At 40.0% G+C, this 22,347-nt stretch overlaps 1 protein-coding gene across 1 annotated transcript in view; it reads left to right on the forward strand.

The window, feature by feature from the left end:
- Positions 1-22,347, forward strand: part of cerkl (ceramide kinase-like) — a 210,632-nt gene that overhangs the window by 166,319 nt on the left and 21,966 nt on the right. Inside the window, exon 6 of the mRNA XM_063052059.1 lies at positions 18,833-18,907. Within this exon, the coding sequence (XP_062908129.1) occupies positions 18,833-18,907 (75 nt within the window). The remainder of the gene's footprint in view (positions 1-18,832; positions 18,908-22,347) is intronic.

Below are 22,347 nucleotides of genomic sequence, written 5' to 3' on the forward strand. Positions count from 1 at the left end.
TTTTGGTTTGATGTACCCATTAGTCATGCTTTACCTGAAGTATTACCACCCCCCACCGTCTTCAGTTCAATCTTGTTATAGTTTAAGGTTGAGAAGATTGCCACCAAAAAGCAGAAAATGAATAGAACTATATCTTTCATTCTAAATACCAACTAAATTGCTTCCTCCTGTGTAAATTATATGTAATCATTTTTTTCTATAAAGTGTTTATTGATTTATCAGCACTCACGGTGAGCACTGTCACTTTGATGCACTGAGAATGTTAACAGTGACTTGGTTAGAAAATTCACTATTTTCATGCCTTCCCAAGCTGTTCACTCGCAGTTACAGAATCGGTCCAGGTTTTCACTTGAGACATCTGGAAATTGCTGAGGACCAGGAAGCTGACAGTATTTGTATAGGTCATTTTATTAGAACACAGAGTATCTGTTATTCATCTGAGCAACACAGCAGATTTATACTCAGAAATGCTTGCTTCCACCACTCAAACTGTCAGACAGTATTGGAAAATACAAATGTGAGCACCCAAATTGAAGTGAATCAGTAGTTGTACACGTATTCATGTTGCCATTTTGCAGATTTTCATGTTTTAATGCATTTTCATTTTTCAAAACTCCACCAGGAAATCAATTTGCTACTCCTTAGCTCACTTCCATAACTGATCAAGCTCCCCCTGTAATCTGTAAAAGCATTCATTATTATCAACATTACTTCTTAATATTGTGTCATTTGCAAACTTACTAATCACACCCTATGCATTTAAGTCCTAATCATTTGTATAAATAATGAATAACGAGGGTCCCAAAGCTGTCCCCTTTGTCAAGCCACTAGCACTGGCCTCTATTGTAAGAAATAAACTTCAACCAACACCCTCTGCTTCCTACCTCCAAGCCAATTTTGGATCCGCCTAACCAGCTTTACTCAGATTCCATGGGGCCTAACCTTCCAGACCTGCCTTCCACGTAGTACCTTGTCGAAGGCCCTGCTTAAAGTTCAAATAAACAACACTCACTACCATACCCTCATCTACCTTTTTGATTACCTCTTCAAAAAAACTAATGGATTCATGAAACATGACTCTTCACACACAAAGCATTGCTGACCCCTCCTAATCAGACTTTATCTATCCAAATGCTAGTAGATCCTGTCCTTTTGAAATCTGTCCAGTTGCTTTCCCATAGCAGACTGACTAGCCTGTAGTTCCCTGGCTTGTTATTGTTACCCGTTTTAAACAATGGAACAGCATTCCAATCTTTGGGAACTTCACCAGTAGTTAATGATGAAGCAATATCTACCCAAGGGCCACTATAATTTCTTCTTGAGCCTCCCACAAAGTCCAAGGATGCACTTGGTTTGCCCCTGGAGATTAATCCAGCTTCTGTACTGTAAGCCTGCAAATTCTTCCTTTCTGGTATTATGAATATCCTCCAAAACATCTCCACTATCTCTTTAGCGACCGTGATTTTCTACTCAGTGAACAAAAGAAGAAATAGTTGATAAAAAAAAAATCCCAACCACCTCCTGTAGCTGAAGACATAGGTGACTCTGCTGATCTGTAAGGGGCCTACTCTCTCCATTACCATCTCCTATAGCTGAAGACACAGGTGACTCTGCTCATCTCTAGGGAATATTCTGCAAGTTAGGAATCATCCATGGAAGAATGAGAAGAGTTACTGGTTCAGTTCAAGTATTGGACTTAGAATAGAGAGAAAATAAACAGGGGAGAAAAAGGTATAAGCTTGGCGTTTACTTCAGAAAGTTAGCAATTTATTATTTTATTTCAGGGAAAATGTCTCCTACTCTCCTACAGAAATGTAGGTACATTTCCTCCCTCAAAAACCACTGTTTTTCACAACAAGTGCTATCTGGTAATCCCTTGTTCATGCACTTGTTGCAATACCAACAGGAGTAAAACTTGGGAGAGACTCTTGTGCAGGGATGGCAATTTTAAGAATTACATTGTGTCATTCCATAACAGCTCTTCATACGAGCTCTTTAAAACCTCATCTCATGGCACCCTGTGTTCTGCTTATCGCAAACTGTTTACTGCTGCCTTGTTGAAGGCCATTGCCTGGTTTCCAGGACAGTCCCTTGTGCCCAGTCTCAGGTTGGATGGTAATTCAAAAAAATCCATTACAGTCTGTTGTATCTATAAAGATTCTTTTAAAGAGCGCTTCCAAATTGCAGTTTTTGCCATTGAGAGACATGCCTTAGCAAATGATTCCTGATGTTACCCCAGGCCTGGTTTGTGCACGCCTAAAATTTTAATTTCTCTTTTATAGATTAGCAGCTGTCCTTATGGGACTGGTGTTGCACCAGACCTTCCAACTACTAACCACAGGTTTAAACATTACAGTGTAGAGTAATGAAATTCTGGAAAAAAATCACTTAATATATTGAGATTTTACTCTTAATTAAAACAAAAAAAAAATGCTGAAAAATGTCAGCAGGCCAGACAGTATCAATGGAGAAGAATGAAGTTACCTTTTAGGTTAGTCACCTTTCATCAAAACATTATAAGTTTCAAAATGTAGAAAAAGGAGAGAGTAACAAGAGAAAAAGGTGACAAGAGAAGAGAGAGGGCTGTGACAGGGCTTGCACAATATAATGCCCTACATGACAAAATCAGGTAGCAGAAGCGACACTGTCCCATTACTCCATGATGAGTCTGTCAAGGTCATCTGTTTAATCTGGAGCTCCCGGTATGGCCTCTACATCAATGAACTGATGTAGATTGGGAACCTCTTTGTTGAGTACTTCACTCTGTTTGCTGCAAAGGGCAGGATCTCTGGGAGGCCACCCATTTCAATTCAACTTCCCATTTCCATTCTGACACCTCTAAGGCCACAATGAGGCCATACTCAGGTTGGAGGATGGGTAGCATTTGACTCGATGGCATGAACATCGATTTCGCTAACTTCTGGTAATTTCTGCCCCCCTCCTCCATCTCTCTTTTCCATTCCCTATTCTGTTTCTCCTCTCACCTCTTACCCTCTCCTCAGCTGCCTGTCTCCAACCTGTGGTGCCCCTCCTTCCCTGTCTTCTGTGGTCCACTGTCTCTACTATTAGATTCCTATTTCTTAAAGCTCTTACATTCTTCTACCTGTGACCTCACGGTTTGTTTTTTCATTCCCTCTCTCACACCTATCTGTCTACCTTCTCCCTCCTCCCTCCCGCCGATCACCTTCCCCTTCCACCACTCTATTCTGGCTCTGGCAGAATAAGGTGGGGTGAGGGGAATAACCCTGGCACAAAACCTGGAAAGCTCCCATTTATGACAGCAGGCTGAAATATCAAATGTTTAGCACTGCTTTCTATTTTCAGTCAGTTTTCTTTCCATGCTGCTAACAACTCTTTGATATTGTGTGTCTCAATGTTGCAACGTGGCTTTTTTATGTAACTTGAATGCCTTTTGAAAATATAGCATCTACTCTATTTCCTTTATCAACTCTTATTCTGCTAGCTCATAAAGGAGTTTCAATAGGTTCATTAAATGTGATTTGTCTTTAATAAATATTTTGCTGGCTAAATTGACAGACATCAGATGCTGGGCATGTCCTTGTATCCCACCTTGAACAAGAGTGTTATATTTGCTGCAACACATACAAAGTGCTGGCGGAACTCAAGTCAGTCAGGCAGAATCTGAGGGGACTAAACAATCATCAGGGCTGGAAGAAGGAGGCAGAAACCAGAATTAAAATGTGGGGGAAGGGGACAGAGTACAAGCTGGCAGGTGATAGGTGAAACCAGGTGAGGGGGAAAGTGGGTGAAGAAGGTGGATGAAGTAAGAAGCTGGGAGAGGATAGGTGGAAGAGTTAAAGCAAAGAAGAAGGAATCTGAGAGGAGAGGATAGTGGACTTGATTTGATTCTCTGTTTACTTGATCTATTTTTCCCTCTCAGTATATTTCGCTCAGTTTTCGATGACTCTTGTTCCCCCACCTTGTGGCCTGTGCCTGAAATAGTTGTATTTTTAAGATCGTTTGATTGGTTGTGAATATTGGGTTGTGCTTTATTCTGGCCAAACCCTAGCCAGTAGAGCTGCTGGCTCTCAGAGACATGGGTTTAATCCCAATCCCATCTTTTTTTTTGTGTGTGGAATTTGTATGTCCTCCCTGTGATTGTTTCGGTCTCCTCCTACATGACAAAGATGTGCAGGTTCATAGGTTAATTCACCACTGTAAATTGCCCCTTGTGTTCTCTGTGTGTGCATAAGTGGGAGGGAATGTGAGGGAAAATAAGAAAAATGAGATGAATGTTGTATTAGTGTAAATGGGTGGTTGATGGTAGTCCAGAGTTGATGGGCTGAAGGACCTGTTCCCATGCTACCTGTGTCTATGACTTTATAATGCACCATATCACACTGTCATTAGCTTCCTTCATTTGAGAAATTCTACTTTCAGATTTGCCTTGCCTTTCTCCATCATTATTTTAAGCCTGCTGATTCAATGGTCTCTGCTTTGTGAGTTCTCCCACTGATACTTCGTCCACTTCACCTCTGTTTTGTATCAAGATCTATTCAAAATGTGTCCTTCTTCGAGATCAGTAACTGACAAATTATCTCCCTATAACCCTGTCATTGTTGAGATGGTCTTCAGAATGTCTGCAGAACCATAATAAGTTCTGCTCTTGCATCTTAAATGCAATGATACTGTATGTTTTGGATTCAATCTCAATAATACCTTTCCATCCAGTACTATATTTTAATCAGTGCAACGACTTACCATTTCCCCTTTCCTGTCTCTTCTGAACTTTGTGTATCAAGGGATATTGGAATGGGTTCTTTTGGCAGCCAGCCAATTGTTCATAGGCAACTGCCAGAAAACTGCAGTAGCTCCCAGTGCACTTGTGACTTCCATACATGAGATTGGGCACTGCAGCACAGAAGTACAGAAAGTGCTGGAGTTCAGGTGCATGTACGTCTGGCCTTCCTGCTGCATTCCAGACACCACCCTGATGGAAAGAAGATCATTTAGGAAGTAGTTGAAGAGGCTAGGTCTAAGACTAGATTCTGCAGTGATGCTTTGGTCCTGAGATGATTAACTTCCAACACACTCTTCTTACTTTTTGCTGGGTATGATTCCATTATGTGGACAGTTTTTCTCTTGATTCCTATGATATGCAGTATTAAGATTTTGCTTCCTGAATACTTTTGGGTATATCTTACGGATTTTGACTGCTGATCTGCATCACACACCATTTTTAAATTTGCCTACGTTTGTTATTTCAATTCATAATTCATGTCAGAATAACTGATGCCAAAATTAAGGAAGGCATTTTTGTTGTTGCACAAATGTCAGGGAATTCGAAGAACTTCTAGTGAAAAGCATATTGAAGGCATTCAAGGATAATGCTGAAATTGTTCTTGGCAACTACAGAGCACCAAAACTACATGCAGCCAGTTGACAACATGCTTCAAGCATACAAAGCCATGAAGTGCAACATATCACTAAAGATTCATTTTCTGCATTCCCATTTAGATGGCCGGCAACAATGAATATAGAATTAAATTGAGTCAGGTTTTATAAAAACAATCAAACATTTATTCAACTCTGCTCAATATTAAAAAAATAAACAAACTAAAATCTTAACCGGAAGTAAACTACTATGCAACCACTTGACAAACCGCCACTGGTTCTTAAACCGATAAATGCGAAAACAGTTCTTCAACCGGTAAATTCAAACACAGTTCTTAGAATGGTAAATTTGAAAGTCCAAGAGATTTATACAGTCAATTAGGAGAGACTTTCCTTAAGTAAAGAATTCTTCAAAGACACGATGTCAGGCCAGTCCTAGCCGGATCCTGCCTTGTCCGCAAGATTCACAACGACGGAAATAAAATGGTTTAAAGGCACTGACCTTTCCTTCTAGATACTACATACTGCACAGCCTTTTCTGCCACTTTTAGCAGAGGCTATCTCATGCAGATCACTCTTTCTTGAACGAAGTCAATAATGGTCGATCCTGTCAATCATCGAACGACTCCTTCAGGTTCCTGTCTTCACTCTCTAATATTACTGAAAAGATACATCAAGAAACCTGGCAGCGATTGATTAAACTGCTGGCCCAACCCTGTTGTACCTTACAACAGAATGTAAAATTCCGTTTTAAGTCGAAACTGCGTCATAAGACAAATACGCAGCGGAGTGGAGTCTCTGGCTAACGTTCTAACTGGAAAACTAACTGCATCACCAGGGGTCTACACTTATATACCTGGTGAGAACAGGTCATCACGTGACCTCACATCGGGTGGAAAATTACATCAGGTGACCTCCAAAAGACCATTATATCATCCTCATAAGACAGTCTTCAGATATCCATGAGGTATGTAACACTTATTCCCTGCAAATCTTGGTGCTGTCAGTAACGAGCATGGTGAAAGGATTCACAGGGACATTGCAGTCATAGGGAAACGGTAGCAGGGCAACTGGAATCCATCAATGCTGACTGATTAGGCGAAAAGTCGCAGGCACAGAGTACAAATTAAAATCATCAAAAAAATATTTTTAGCTTAGTTGATCTATTGCAAAGCCTCAGCACCATTATGCAATTAAACACGTTATATAAATAAAAGTTAATTTCTTGTTTCTCCAAATTCCTACGTGGTACAAGTAGTCTGAAGTTACATTTGTGTTCAGCTTCAAGCGGTGTATCATCATTGTCATCATCATCATCATCATCAGGGGCCGTGCCCAGTTTGAGCTTTGACTGCCATGGCCCACACACTCCTGTTTCGGGTCAAGTGGATCAATTCATTGGTATTCATTTCCAGTTCTCTGGCTGCTGTCTCCGTCATCATTTGTCTTTGTCTTCCTCTTGCTTTCTCCCCTTCAATCTTTCCCATAATTACCATGCATTCTAACTCCTCTTTCCTAATCACATGTCCAATGAAGTTACGTTGCCTTTTCATGATCTCATACATTATTTCTCTTTTTGTGTTTGCTCTGTTCATGACATCCTTGTTAGATATTCGTTTCATCCATGATATTCTTTGCATCCTCCTCAAAAACCACATCTCTGCTGCTTCAATTTGTTTCCTCATGTTACTAGATATTGTCCAACATTCTGAGCCATATGACATAACTGGATAAACATAACATTTCAGTATTCTAAGGCGGGTTGTCATGCCTAGTTTAGTATTGGTCAGTATACTCGTCATTCTCGTAAAGGTGTCTTTTGCCATCCCTATTCTTCTTTTGATGCCCATGTCGCACCTGCCATCTGATGTCACCCAGCTTCCTAAGTAGCAAAAGTTCTGTACTTGTTTTATGTCTTCGCCGTTTATTCTCAGCCTGCAGATAGGATTCTCCTTCTTTTTGGATATCACATTCTGTCTTTTTGCAATTGGTAGACCCATTTTTGCACTTTCTTCAACAATTATATCAATTAAGTTTTGTAGTTCTTCCTCCGTACTTGCAATTAACACAGTATCATCTGCATATCTGAAATTATTGATGTTTTCACTGCCAATTTTGATTCCTAAGATGTCTCTTATTTTTTGTAATATTGTTTCACTGTATCAGGGAAGAAAACACACCCTTATCTAACGCCTCACTTGATTTTCGTAAACTGACTCACTTCTCCATCTATTCTTACAGCGACAGTTTGTTCCCAGTACAGATTTCTGATTAGGTGGAGGTCTTTCGAATCTAGATCTAGAGTTTTCTGTAGTATTTCAAATAACTTATTGTGCTTCACTTTATCAAATGCTTTTGTGTAATCGATAAAGCAAACAAATCTTTTTTCACTTGAATAGCTTGTTCTGATAGTATCCTTAACATCAATATTGCATTTCTTGTACCTTTGTCTTTCGCAAAACCACATTGTTCTTTACCTATTTCAGCTTGTATCTTACTTTTAGCTTTTGTCATCAAAATTCTTAGAAGTATCTTGGTGATATGACTCATTAAACTTATGGTCCTATGTAATTCACATTCTATTGCTCCAGGTTTCTTAGGAAGAGTGATAATACTGATTATTCTCATCTCTTCTGGTATTATTCCAATCTCATAAATGTCATTGATTAAATCAGTAAGTTTTTCAATTCCATAATCTTTAAAGGCGATAATTTGTTCTATTACTAATTCATCAGGACCTGCTGCCTTTCCTTTCTTCATCTTATTTATTGCATTACAAACTTCAGATTTTAAAATACTTGGACCTTCAATGTTTTTCTTAATTTCTGGTTTTTCATCTCGATCATCTTCAAACAATTCCTGAATATACTCAGTCCATCTGTTCATAATCTCATCTTTTTCCATGATAATGGTACTGTCCTTTGCTTCCAAACATCCACCTGAAGAACAGAAGAGCTTTTTACCAGTGATATTCTTGATTTGTTGATGTAACCTTTTTGGATCAGTAATAGGGACTCTTTCTATTTGCTCACATTCCTGGTTTAACCATTCTTCTTTGGCTATTTGACATAAGCTTTTAACTTTTTTATCTAAGGACTTATATTCTATAGGATTTACTTTCTTCCGTCTCCTTTCTTCCATTAGATTTTTAATTTCATCTGTCATCCATTTATTCTTTGTGCTTTTTTCTTTTTTAGGAATCACTGACTTTGCTAATTCTACCAAGGCATCTTTCAGAGAGTTAAATTTCATTTCTACATGATTGCTACCATCTTCAACAGATTCTATTTCTAGACTTTGAAATCTATTCCTTACTTCAATTGTAAATTTTTGTCTTAAGTTTTCTTCTTTAATTAATTGCAAGTAGTCAAGGGATTGTTCAGGTTTTTGCTTCTTTAGTTTTTTAAGTTTTACTTTTACATGACATACTACTGGGTTATGGTCACTATTACAGTCTGCACCTGGATATGTATTACATTGAGTCACTGAGTTTCTAAATCTTTGGTTTATAGTAATAGAGTCAATTTGATTTCTAGTGTTATCACCTGGACTTTTCCAGGTCCACAGGTGTCCTGGATGGTTTTTAAAGTAGGTATTCATAATGACCTGATTATTCATCTGCACCATTCTGCCCATTTCTCACCTCTTTCATTTCCCCAGTCCAAATTTTCCTATGGTATTTTCAACAGTACATTGACCTACTTTAGCATTTAGATCTCCCATGACAATAACAATATCTTGAGATTTGCATCCATTCTTTGCTTGTTCAAGCTCTTCATAGAACTTATCTATTTCCTCATTTGTTCCATCTGTTGTTGGTGCATATACCTGTATAATTGCTAAATCAAATGGTTGTCCTCTGAATCTAACAAGGAGCACTCTTTCTGATATTGCTCAACGTCCTAAAATATTTTTTGCCATGTTTTCATCCATAAGAATTCCTACACCATTAGTATGGGATTTTCCACAAGAATAAATTAGTTTTTTTATTTCTATTCTGACATATTCCAGCACCTATCCAACGAACTTCGCTAATTCCCATGATGTTAATCTGTAGTCTTTCCATTTCATTTAGCACATTGTACAATCTTCCTGCTTGATATAGGGTTCTTACATTCCAAGTGGCAATAATTTTCTTTTGTGTTACTTGAATTTTATGAGCAGTAGCTTGATGACGGTTGGGGATCCTCTGCTGACCAGAATTATCTTGAAGATCCTCTTGACGTTGTTGTTGTGTGATACATTTTGTGAGTTTGACCATGGTTTTCTTAGCAAATAGATTCTAGGAAACCTAGTATCTAGCAACGGTGGTTTGCTATTGCCTACCGTTGGGCGAACTAAAGAAATCACCATTTCTCTTCCCAAATGTTCATCTGCCTGTATTATAGCCGTTGACATTTGAGGTCCTAGCTCATCCGCCTTCTCTGTCGTAAGTTCAGTTACTGAACCTGCCGGATTTGCTGTTGGCCTTTGCTCCTATTCTGAGCAGGAACCCTTGCAGGTGCTACCGTTCCGGGTCACAGTGGCCCTGGGAGCAATGAATGACTAAGGGGTAACTCCACTTTCCCCAAAGCTCTGAAAGTCCCCAATCAGAGCCTCATCACTGGTTGCAGTTTAGAGTCATACCCAGGACTGGGTGTATCATAAACAAAAATAATTCTGAGGAAGCAGCACTTTTGAAAAAAAATTGTTGTCCAGTGCTATCAGCAATACTTTCTGCTGCTTTAATATTGAAAGTTCTTGAGTGCAGAACAGGTGTTTGTTGTTCAAAGCCACAATGGGAAAATTGTTTTGGCCCATAACCTTTTCTGAATATAGTGCTGTCATCTGTGAGGAGTAGATCACATTAAAACACTGCATTAATGATGGCAGCGACCCAAGGAGTAAATGCAGTACAAATCAGTGAAATAAAGTAGTTCGAGGAAGTGTAACTGGAAGAAGCATCTTCTGAAATTACAAAAATAAAATGCATCAGATGGTAGAAAACTGAAACAAAAGCAGAAAATGTTGCATTTGCTCGTTACCCAAAAATGTTGAATTCATTGTTGAATACAGAGACATAAAACTGTGGGTGGGAAGATGAACTGATTTCTCTTAAATTGATTTGAAGTTCAGTGAAGTGTGTCAGGGAATCAAGGATCTGCTATGTAGATTAGGGTGTTGAAGGTTTAGTACAGCAATGACAACATGTCTGCCAATGTGACCCCAGGCTAAAGGGTGATCTTAAGCAAACTGGAGATGGATTCAAGAACATTGAATATAAAATGTTTAACTCGAAGAAGTGCAAATATATCAGACTTTCAGCAGTGCAGGATGGAAAAGGCAAGTGTTCTATCTTCAGTGATTAATACAAGGGTGAAGCTGATGAAGGTGGAGATACAGTGGAATAATGGAAATTAGTTAATATGTTCCTTAGGTTTTGGTCTAGTAGGATTGCTGTGGAGGAAAGAAAGATGTGTTTGGTGATAGAAATTGGTACAATCTGATTAATGTGAATATAGTAAGGTGTAAGATAATTTATTTATTTATAGATACAGCACAAATCCGGCCCATTGAGCTGTGTTGCCCAGCAACCCAACTATTTAACACTAGCCTAAACGTAGGCTATTTACAATGACCAATTAACTTACTAACTGGTATGTCTTTGGACTGTGGGAGGAAACCGGAGTACCCAGAGAGAATCCATGCGGTCATGAGGAGAACGTATAAGCCCCTTACAGACAGCACTGAAAATCAGCTCTGAACTCTGACACCTTCATGGTTTCATCGTGCTGAATAATGAGAAAAGGTAAAAGATGGAAGAGACGTGTTTCAGTGCTCTGCCATCTATGTTGGAAAGAATTCCTTCGATGAGAAAGAAGACCATAAGACATAGGAGCAGAATTAGGCCATTCAGCCCATCGAGTCTACTCCTCTATTCCTTCATGACTGATTTATTATCCCTCTCAACCCCATTCTCCTGCCTTCCCCCCGTAACCTTTGACACCCTGACTAACCAAGAATCTGGAAACACTCACATGGAAGATGTATGGGTTTCCTTTGGCTTGTGGTAAATTCTTAATCCATTTCACTATGCAGAAATGCTCAATATAGGTTGAGATTATGAATCTGAATGTTTCTGAATCACTGAGTGTGTGCCTTCAGGCTTCTGTATCTCCTACCTGATGGTAACAGTGAGAAAAGGGCATGCCCTGGGTGCTGCGGGTCCTTAATAGTGGATGCTGCCTTTCTGAGACACCGCTCCCTGAAGATGTCCTGGGTACTTTGTAGGCTAGTACTCAAGATGGAGCTGACTAGATTTACAACTCTCTGCAGCTTCTTTTGGTCCTGTGCAGTAGCTCCCCCATATCAGACAGTGATGCAGCCTGTCAGAATGCTCTCTATAGAAGTTTTTGAGTGTATTTGTTGACATGCCAACCCTCTTCAACTCCTAATGAAGTATAGCCACTGTCTTGCCTTCTTTATAACTGCGTCGATATATTGAGACCAGGTTACATCCTCAGAGATCTTGACACCCAGGAACTTGAAACTGCTCACTCTCTCCACTTCTGATGCCTCTGTGAGGATTGGTATGTGTTCCTTTGTCTTACCCTTCCTGAAGTCCACAATCAGCTCTTTCATCTTACTGATGTTGAGTGCCAGGTTGTCACTGCAATACCACTCCACTAGTTGGCATATCTCGCTCCTGTATGCCCTCTCGTCACCTCTGAGGCTACATCCACACTATGCCGGATAATTTTGAAAACGAAGCTTTTTCTCTTCGTTTTGACTCTGTCCACACTAAAGCGGCGTTTTCATACCCCGAAAACGGAGATTTTCAGAAACGGTCTTCAGAGTGAATAAATCTGAAAATGCCTAATATCCGTTGCAGTGTGTACAGGGTAACTGGAGCTTTTTAAAACCGCTGTCATGACGTGCCGGAACAGATGGTGGCAGCCCTGCATTATTATTATTATTATTTCTTCTTCTCCTTCTTCTCCTTCTTCCTACTTTATTGTCGCCAAACAATTGATACTAGAGCGTACAATCATCACAGTGATATTTGATTCTGCGCTTCGCAGAATCTAACAATTTCAGAACAGACGGCAACGAGACTGAAGCCGGAAGAGTTAGAAATGTACTCACCAAATACTTTGACCCATAGCTTACTGAATAAATAAGAATACTCACTTTGCCCTGTTTTCTGTCCTTGCTTGTATGAAGGTGGTTTACCTATTTATGCAAGTACTTCTCTGACAATAGATGTGTAACAACCTAATGTAACATTATATGGAAATACAAGATAACACTGAACAGACATGTTTTATACATTTAACAAGGTGCTTTAATAATGCAACAGAGTTAGTCAGTTTTTCGATGTTCGTCGTCAGCGGGGTCATACTGTCCGTGAACTCCCTGTTGGTTGCCTCCATACGCTCCAGTATTTGTTTTTTTTTTAGTTTTAAGTCCTCCTGTACGAGAGCCAAGAGCAATTCCTTTTAAGTTTTTCTACTCTGTAACTGGACAAACGCGCACTGAAAGTATACTGTTTCCTCTTCGCTTGTTTTCTGTGTGTCCTGTGCATGCCCAGTAGAGGAGATTCGCCCAAATAGCCGTGTTAGTGTGGACAGAGATATTTTGAAAAATGCTTAGTGTGTACACCTGTTGTTTTTATTTGAAACCAGTGTTTTCAAAATTATCTAGGCGTAGTGTGGACGTAGCCTGAGGTCCTACCAACAGTTGTATCATCAGCAATTTTTTAGATGGCATTTGAGCTATGCCTAACCACACAGTCAGGTGAATGTAGAGGGTAGAGCAGTGGCCTAAGCACACACCCCTGAGGTGCATCAATATTGATTGTCAGCGAGGAAGATATGTTATCACCAATCTGCACAGATTGTGATCTTCCAGTTAGGAAGTCAAGGATCCAATTGCAGAGGGAGGTACAGAGGCCCAGGTTCTGCAACTTTTCAATCAAGATTTTGGGAATGATAGTATTAAATGCTGAGCTATAGTCGATGAACAGCATCCTGACATAGGTGCTGTTAAGTATATTCAGAATTATCAACAATGATTTTATTCTTGTGCATTCTCACAATTAGATCATTTTGTTTTAGAGTCCTTCCTGTATTTCTTTCTATAACTTGGAGCAAAGGTTTGCTTCTATCTGAAATAATTAACACTTTTTAATTAACCAAATACAGGTGTCCTCGCTTTTTGAATGTCCGCTTTACGAAACCTCATTATTACGAAAGACCTACATTAGTTCCCTGTTTTTGCTTACAGAAGGTGTTTTCACTCTTACGAGAAAAGTAGCACTCGAAAAAAGGCAACGCGCACCCCGGGCAGCCGCTGTCCCTGGATTCAGAACAGCATTCTCGCCGGCATTGCTTAAACACGTGCCTGTGAGCAACCGTTAGCAAGATGAGTTCTAAGGTATTGGAAAAGCCTGAAAGAACTCGTAAGGGTGTTACACTTAGCGTAAAACTAGACATAATTAAGCGTTTCAATCATGGTGAACGAAAGTGAGTTTGGCTTGTGGAAGTTGACGAAGATGATGTTGAAGAGGTTTGGCATCCCATGACCAAGAACTGATAGATGAAGAGCTGATTCAATTGGAAGAGGAAAGGATAACAATCAAAACCGAATGCAGCAGCAAAAGTGAAGTTGTCCAGAAATGTGAAGCAACTGCGTGAGATTTTCGCTGCGATGATAAAGTACGACCTTAATCTTGAAAGGGTATGTCGGTTTAGGGCATATTTGTCAGGATGGTTTGAGTGCTTACAAAGAACTGTATGATAGAAAAATGCGCGAGGCTAGCAGTCAAGCATACTGTCGTTTATCAAGCCTTCCACATCAGCCACAGCAGACGACGAACCTCGACCTTCGCCGTCAAGGCAGGCAGACATAGAAGAAGATGACCTGCCTGCCCAGAATGATGATGAGATGACACCCCCATGTCCCACCACCCCAGTGGTCCCAACCCCTGGGCCACGGACAGATATTGATTCGCGGAGAACGCAGCGGTAGCCGGGAGGCATCCAGCACGTCTTTAAGAAAAAAGCCAAAATAAACAAGCTAATTAATTAGGTGCCGCCCAGCACGTAACTGTCGGCCCAGATCAGAGGTGATTGCCAATTGTGTCGCCTCTGATCTGGGCCGACATTTACGTGCCGGGTGGCACCTAATTAATTGTTTATTTCGGCTTTTTTCTTAAAGATGTGCTGGGTGCCTCCCGGCTACCGCTGGACCGCTGCATTCTTCGCGGATCGGTATCGGTTGGTGGCCTGGAGGGTGGGGGCCACTGCACCACCCCAACCTCTGACGACTCAGACTAACATACCATCATCAGTGTGCTCGGCGCTGTCCCAATTCTGGTAAGTGATACTACACTGTACATACTTTATTTCTACTTTTATAGGCTGTGTATTTCAATGTGTTATTTGGTATGATTCGGCAGCTTCATAGCTTAAAGTTTACTGGAGAGAGTGTTTTGCCAAGAGCGCTTGCGTCAGATTTTCGCTACGGAGAACAGTGCAGGCAATCATTGTAGAGAAGTATTTCTAATTTATATAGGCTGTGTATTTATCATATAATTTCTGCTTTTAATATATGTTACTGTTATTTTAGGTTTTATGTGTTATTTGGCATGATTTGGTAGGTTATTTTCGGGTCTGCGAACGCTCACAAATTTTTCCCATATAAATAAATGGTAATTGCTTCTTCGCTTTACGACATTCCGGCTTACAAACCGTTTCATAGGAACGCTGTACCTTCGGATGGCGGGGGAAACCTGTACAGAGTTTATGCACATGATGGACAGAGGAGTGACCTGTGCCTTACTCTCATTAATTATTTGCAAATTTTGAGCTTAATTTCTACGTCGTAGGTGTTTGAATGGTGTTTTTATCATAAATTTGTTCATTGGGTTAGGCTGCACAATGATGTGTAACAATTAATGTGAGTTGCACATAGTTATTTGTATTTAATTCTGAGCTTAGTATTGCTGTGATAAAATTGAATTTTCTGCGAAACTCTCAAGTTTTTCTCAATAAATAAGTTAGTGGTTGCACCCACATGATTATGAATCAGAATCTGGTGTGTAATGAAATGTCTGCTTTGTACTCAGTTCAATGATCTGAGACGAATTGACAGTGAGAGTTTGTACTAAATGCATTAACCAGAGTTCCTAATTTGGACACTTGGAGAACTAGCATTCCTCAAATGATATTGCTTCAGTATTTATTATTATCTGCAAAAAATTAAAAAAATAAACAAAAAGGTGCTGGTAATAACAGGATTTTCAGCACCAGAATGTAGCCTCAATATAATATTGAAACATAGAGTAAGGCCAGAAGACTGAAAAATAGAGTAAGCAGAGCAAAGAATTAAAGAATGGTTACAGCTTATAAGGCCATTCAGCCCATTGAATCTAAACAATGTACGTCAATCCAATCCTTCACACTCTTCCCAACGTCTGGAAATTCTTTCCATATAGATACGCTATCCGAGTATATTTTCAACAGTATAATTGAATCTGCCTCCATTGCTATACCTGGCAATATATTTGATGTTTTTTCTTCTTGTTAGGTTTGGTTCAGTTGCCAATCATATTTTTCTGTGTCACTTTGTCCCTGATCCTTCCTCTGAAGGTATCTGTCTACTCTGTACAATCTTAAATTACTGTCGTATCCCCATACAACTTTCACTGTTTGAAGGAACACAATCACAGATTCTCCAGCCTATTCACATAACCAGAGTTCGCAGGATCATGCCAACAAATCCCTCCCGCAGCATTTCTAAGGAGTGGCATCCCGAGTTGATACAAAACTTGATTTCTGCCTGAACCTCTATTTCATTGTTATCAGAACCAGGTTTGTTATCACTGACAAATGTCCTGAAATTTGCTGTTACTTCCTCAACCTGTGCTTGTATTTATAAGACCAAAGATGTCATGTGTATTTAACAATTTTTTAGCCTGCCTTGCCACTTTCATTGTCCATTTACCATCTATCATATAATCTATATCGCATCAGGCCAAGGTCATTCTCAATCTCTTTATCCACAGATGCTGCTTGATCCACTGAGTTCCTCCAGCACTTTGCCTTCGTTCCGGCTTCCAGCTTCCATGGTCTCTGGGGTTTCTCTTTTTATCCCCCGGTTCATTATTTAATCCAAGTACATGTTCGAACTTATCAGAACTCTTTTACCCACACTCCTTTTATTCACTGGGACACTGTTCCCCACAGTACTTTTAGGCATCATTTATTTGTTTACTTGCATTTAAACCATAAGAATATTGTGCACTTAATCCCTGAAGTCTCTATGCAGCTTCTCAATCCAAATGTTACCACTTACGACTTCAACGTTAGTGTTTTGAGCAGAGAAGTTAATTATAGCCACTTCTTGTTTTGCATAGAAAACTGCAATATGTAACTGGAAAGCTCATAGCAGACATCACTTCAGGGACACTGATATTTTCATTGTTAATGCAAAATTTTTTTTACTGCAGAACTGCATTGAAATGAAGTCATTTGTCTATGTCATATTATTATTATTTTCCTTTCCCTGGCACATTTCTGGTCTTAAATTTGATGTAACCAAGAAAGAAGAAACCAAGGCAACCTTTAGTAGATAGCCTTGTGGCCTTCAGGGATTTCTTTATACCTGAGATTATCAAACCATTTAGTGCTTAATTGTCTGAACAATGGAGCTCATGTTTTCTAAAACCGAAAGGACAATCATTACAATTCATGAGATATCTGAATTAATACTATAATTGCTTCACTCAAAGCAGACTATAGAGTTATTTACTTGGAAATCAAAAAAGGTAGTTTTGTTTCAAAATATTTTTTCTCATTCATCTGGTGATTTGAATATGAATTCCATCGGGGCAGATGGGAAATTCAGGGAGGGAATTCTTCCCTGTCCTCCAGTGAAGGAAATCTTCCATCCTTATATGTTCTGACTGGCCAGTATGGTTAACACTTGATTGCCTTCTTAGTTCAGGAGCTATTAGAGATGGACATTAAAGGTTGGTATTTTGAGCCAAGGCCATCAGTGAAACAGAAAAAAAATCCAAATCGAAAGCATTTTTACTGATCTAATTTGCATCAAACATCCAAAATACAATATTTTTCATAAATTAGAAAACTGTGGTAAATGAATGGAACCTATCAAAATGACCAAGTTAAGAAAGCATTTCATCTTTTTTTAATCCGCAAGCTGAGATTCTTCAAAACATCTTGTTTAGAAATTAGCAGTTAAAATTAACAGTAGTGCAGGGATGTCAGCAAAGCTATTGGTCCTGGATCTCTAGTATGAAGCAGGCACTCTGTTTGGGAAGAATCAAAGATATAATTTGTCCAATAAAGTGTTCAGTGGGTTTTAATAGAACATAAAACAATAGAACACTGGGCAGACCATCTGGCCCTTCATATTGTGCGCTCTTCCCGTGTATCATCCATATACCTCCATTTCCTTCAGATTCATGTCTATCTAAAAGTCTCTTCACCAAACTAACCAAACTGCCTGCTTTCACTACTTCTAGTAATCCATTCCAGGCACCTACCACTGTCTGTGTTTTTAACAAAAAATTGTTCCTCATCTCCCCTTTAGACTTCCCACTCCCCAATCTTAAAAGTAGGTCCTCTGATATTTGATGTTTCTACCCTGGGAAAAAGATTCTGACTGCCTATCTATGCCTCTCAATTTTAAAAACTTCTATCGGGTCTCCTCTCAGCCTCTGTCGCTCTAGGAAGAACTACCTAAGTTTGTTGAACCTTATAACTCACACTCTCAAATCGGGGCAGCATCCTGGTTAAGCTCTTTGGCACCCTATTTACAGTCTGTACATCCTTCCTATAAAGGGATGATCAGAACTGCACACAATACTTTAATCGTGGTCTGACTAAAATTTTATATAGCTGAACCATGACTTCCCTAATCTTATGCTCAAGACTCCTACAAATGAAGGCAAGTATCCCATTCACCTTCTCTACTTCTATAGTCACTTTGAGTGAACTATGGACTCTGACCCCAAGATCCTTCAATTCTTCGATGTTATTAAGGGGCCCACCATTAACTATATACTTTCTTCTTTCATTTGATCTTCTAAAGTGCAACATTTCATATTTGCCGTGGTTAAACTTCATCTGCTACCTCTCTACTCGTTTCTGTATCTAATCTATATCCAACTCTATTCTTTGATAGCTCTTTACGCTGTCCACATCTGCAACAACCATGGTGACATGCAGAAACTTGTTTATCCATCCAGGTATTCATATAGAGTATATCACAAACACCAGCGGTTCCAGGACTGATCCTTGCAGAACACCATGGGTTATGAATATCCAGCCAGAATAACAGCCTTCCATCTCTACTCTCTGCCTTCTGTGGGCTAATATGCAAAAATAAATTACTTGGCTTCCTCAAATAGGTGGAAAGAGTAATTATATAGATGATAATTTATAAATGTTTTAATAAATATGTTTTTCAGGTTCCACTAATATCTTAGCATATTCTGTGCATGGAATTAACCATCCGGAAACTGCAGCAATGCATATTATAATGGGTATGTATTTCCTACAGTTTCATTGCTTTCAGTATTTATGAATGTACATTTACAGTAGACACCAAATCATACTCAGGTAGCATATATAGTATTTCAAGTAAGATTTAGTCAGATTACTGGAACATTTGAATCAGAGTCAGAATCAGGTTTAATATTAGCGGCATATGCCATGAAATTTATTATCTTATGGGCAGCAGTACAGTACAATACATGATAAATATAGAAAATAAAGAATTGCAGCAGGTATATGTATAGTAACTAGTTAAATTAAAAATAGTAGTGCAAAAATAATTTTTAAAATGGCGTAGTATTCATAGGTTCAATGCCCATTTTGAAATTGGACGGCAGAGGGAAAGAAGCTGATCCTGAATCGCTGAGTGTGTGCCTTCAGGCTTTTGTACCTCCTTCCTGAGGGTAACAAGGAGTAGAGGGTATGTCCTGGGGCTCCTTAATAATGGACACCACCTTTCTGAGGCACCGCTTCCTGAAGATGTCTTTGATACTTCAGGGGCTAGAACCTATGATGGAGCTGACTTATTTTACAACTTTCTGCTACTTTTTACAGTCCTGTGCAGTGCCCCCCCCCCCCAATACCAGATGATGATGCAGCCTGTCAGAATTCATAGGTTTGTACAGTACATCTGTAGAAGTTTTCAAGTTTGCCATTTTAATTAAACACATCACTGGTGATACCATCTCCTGCACGCTGACGATCAACACTGATGCACCTCAGGCCCACTACTCTACTCTCTGTATACCCATGACAGTGTAGCTAGGCACAGCTCAGATACCATCTATAAATTTGCTGACGATACAACCATTGTTGGTAGAATCTCAGGTGGTGACAAGAGGGCGTACGGAGTGAGATATGCCAACTAGTGGAATGGTGCCACAGCAACAACCTGGCACTCAATGTCAGTAAGACAAAAGAGCTGATTGTGGACTTCAGGAAGGGTGAGACAAAGGAACACATACCGATCCTCATAGAGGGATCAGAAGTGGAGAGAGTGAGCAGTTTCAAGTTCCTGGGTGTCAAGATCTCTGAGGATCTAACCTGGTTTCAACATATCGATGCAGTTATAAAGAAGGCAAGACAGTGGCTATACTTCATTAGCATTTTAAAGGGATTTGGTAGGTCAACAAATACACTCAAAAACTTCTATAGAGAGCATTCTGACAGGCTGCATTACTGTCTGGTGTGGAGGGTGGGGGGCTACTGCACAGGACTGAAAGAAGCTGCAGAAGGTTGTAAATTTAGTCGGCTTCATCTTGGGTACTAGCCTACAAACTATCCAGGACATCTGGAGGAACTGAGTGAAATACATGTTAGTAGGGAAGTGGTGTTAGGTAAATTGAAGGGATTGAAGGCAGATAAATCCCCAGGGCCAGATGGTCTGCATCCCAGAGTGCTTAAGGAAGTAGCCCAAGAAATAGTGGATGCATTAGTGATAATTTTTCAAAACTCGTTAGATTCTGGACTAGTTCCTGAGGATTGGAGGGTGGCTAATGTAACCCCACTTTTTAAAAAAGGAGGGAGAGAGAAACCGGGGAATTATAGGCTGGTTAGCCTAACGTCGGTGGTGGGGAAACTGCTGGAGTCAGTTATCAAGGATGTGATAACAGCACATTTGGAAAGCGGTGAAATGATTGGACAAAGTCAGCATGGATTTGTGAAAGGAAAATCATGTCTGACGAATCTCATAGAATTTTTTGAGGATGTAACTAGTAGAGTGGATAGGGGAGAACCAGTGGATGTGGTATATTTGGATTTTCAAAAGGCTTTTGACAAGGTCCCACACAGGAGATTAGTGTGCAAACTTAAAGCACACGGTATTGGGGGTAAGGTATTGGTGTGGGTGGAGAATTGGTTAGCAGACAGGAAGCAAAGAGTGGGAATAAACGGGACCTTTTTAGAATGGCAGGCGGTGACTAGTGGGGTACCGCAAGGCTCAGTGCTGGGACCCCAGTTGTTTACAATATATATTAATGACTTGGATGAGGGAATTAAATGCAGCATCTCCAAGTTTGCGGATGACACAAAGCTGGGTGGCAGTGTTAGCAGTGAGGAGGATGCTAAGAGGATGCAGGGTGACTTGGATAGGTTGGGTGAGTGGGCAAACTCATGGCAGATGCAATTTAATGTGGATAAATGTGAAGTTATCCACTTTGGTGGCAAAAATAGGAAAACAGATTATTATCTGAATGGTGGCCGATTAGGAAAAGGGGAGGTGCAACGAAACCTGGGTGTCATTATACACCAGTCATTGAAAGTGGGCATGCAGGTACAGCAGGCGGTGAAAAAGGCGAACGGTATGCTGGCATTTATAGCGAGAGGATTCGAGTACAGGAGCAGGGAGGTACTACTGCAGTTGTACAAGGCCTTGGTGAGACCACACCTGGAGTATTGTGTGCAGTTTTGGTCCCCTAATCTGAGGAAAGACATCTTTGCCATAGAGGGAGTACAAAGAAGGTTCACCAGATTGATTCCTGGGATGGCAGGTCTTTCATATGAAGAAAGACTGGATGAACTGGGCTTGTACTCGTTGGAATTTAGAAGATTGAGGGGGGATCTGATTGAAACGTATAAGATCCTAAAGGGATTGGACAGGCTAGATGCGGGAAGATTGTTCCCGATGTTGGGGAAGTCCAGAACGAGGGGTCACAGTTTGAGGATAGAGGGGAAGCCTTTTAGGACCGAGATTAGGAAAAACTTCTTCACACAGAGAGTGGTGAATCTGTGGAATTCTCTGCCACAGCAAACTGTTGAGGCCGGTTCATTGGCTGTGTTTAAGAGGAAGTTAGATATGGCCCTTGTGGCTACAGGGGTCAGGGGGTATGGAGGGAAGGCTGGGTTCTGAGTTGGATGATCAGCCATGATCATAATAAATGGCGGTGCAGGCTCGAAGGGCTGAATGGCCTACTCCTGCACCTATTTTCTATGTTTCTATGTTTCTATGTTTCTATCTTCAAGGAGCAGTGACTCAGAAGGGTAGCGTCCATCACTACCTCCAGCACCTAAGGCATGCCCTTTTCTCACTGTTACCATCAGGCAGGAGGTACAGAAGACTGAAGGCGCACATTCAGTGATTCAGGAACAGCTTCTTTCCCTCTGCAATCCGATTCCTAAATGGGCATTGAAGCCTTGGATATTACCTCACTTTTTTTATTATTTCGGTTTTTTTGCACTATTTTTAAACTATTCAATATACGTATACTGTAATTGATTTACTTATTATTATTATTTTGGGTTTTTTTTCTATATTTTCTATTGCATTAAACTGCTGCTGCTAAGTTAACAAATTTCACGACACATGCCGGGGATAATAAACCCGATTCAGATTCTGTTTTCTTGACACCACACTACGCTGCTAACGTGTTTGTTCCACTACTGTTTCTCTTCTGCTTTATGTTGAAAATAGGAGAAGAGCAGCCAGTTTAGG

This window comes from Mobula hypostoma, chromosome 6 (assembly GCF_963921235.1).
Source record: "Mobula hypostoma chromosome 6, sMobHyp1.1, whole genome shotgun sequence".
Classification (NCBI taxonomy): domain Eukaryota; kingdom Metazoa; phylum Chordata; class Chondrichthyes; order Myliobatiformes; family Myliobatidae; genus Mobula; species Mobula hypostoma.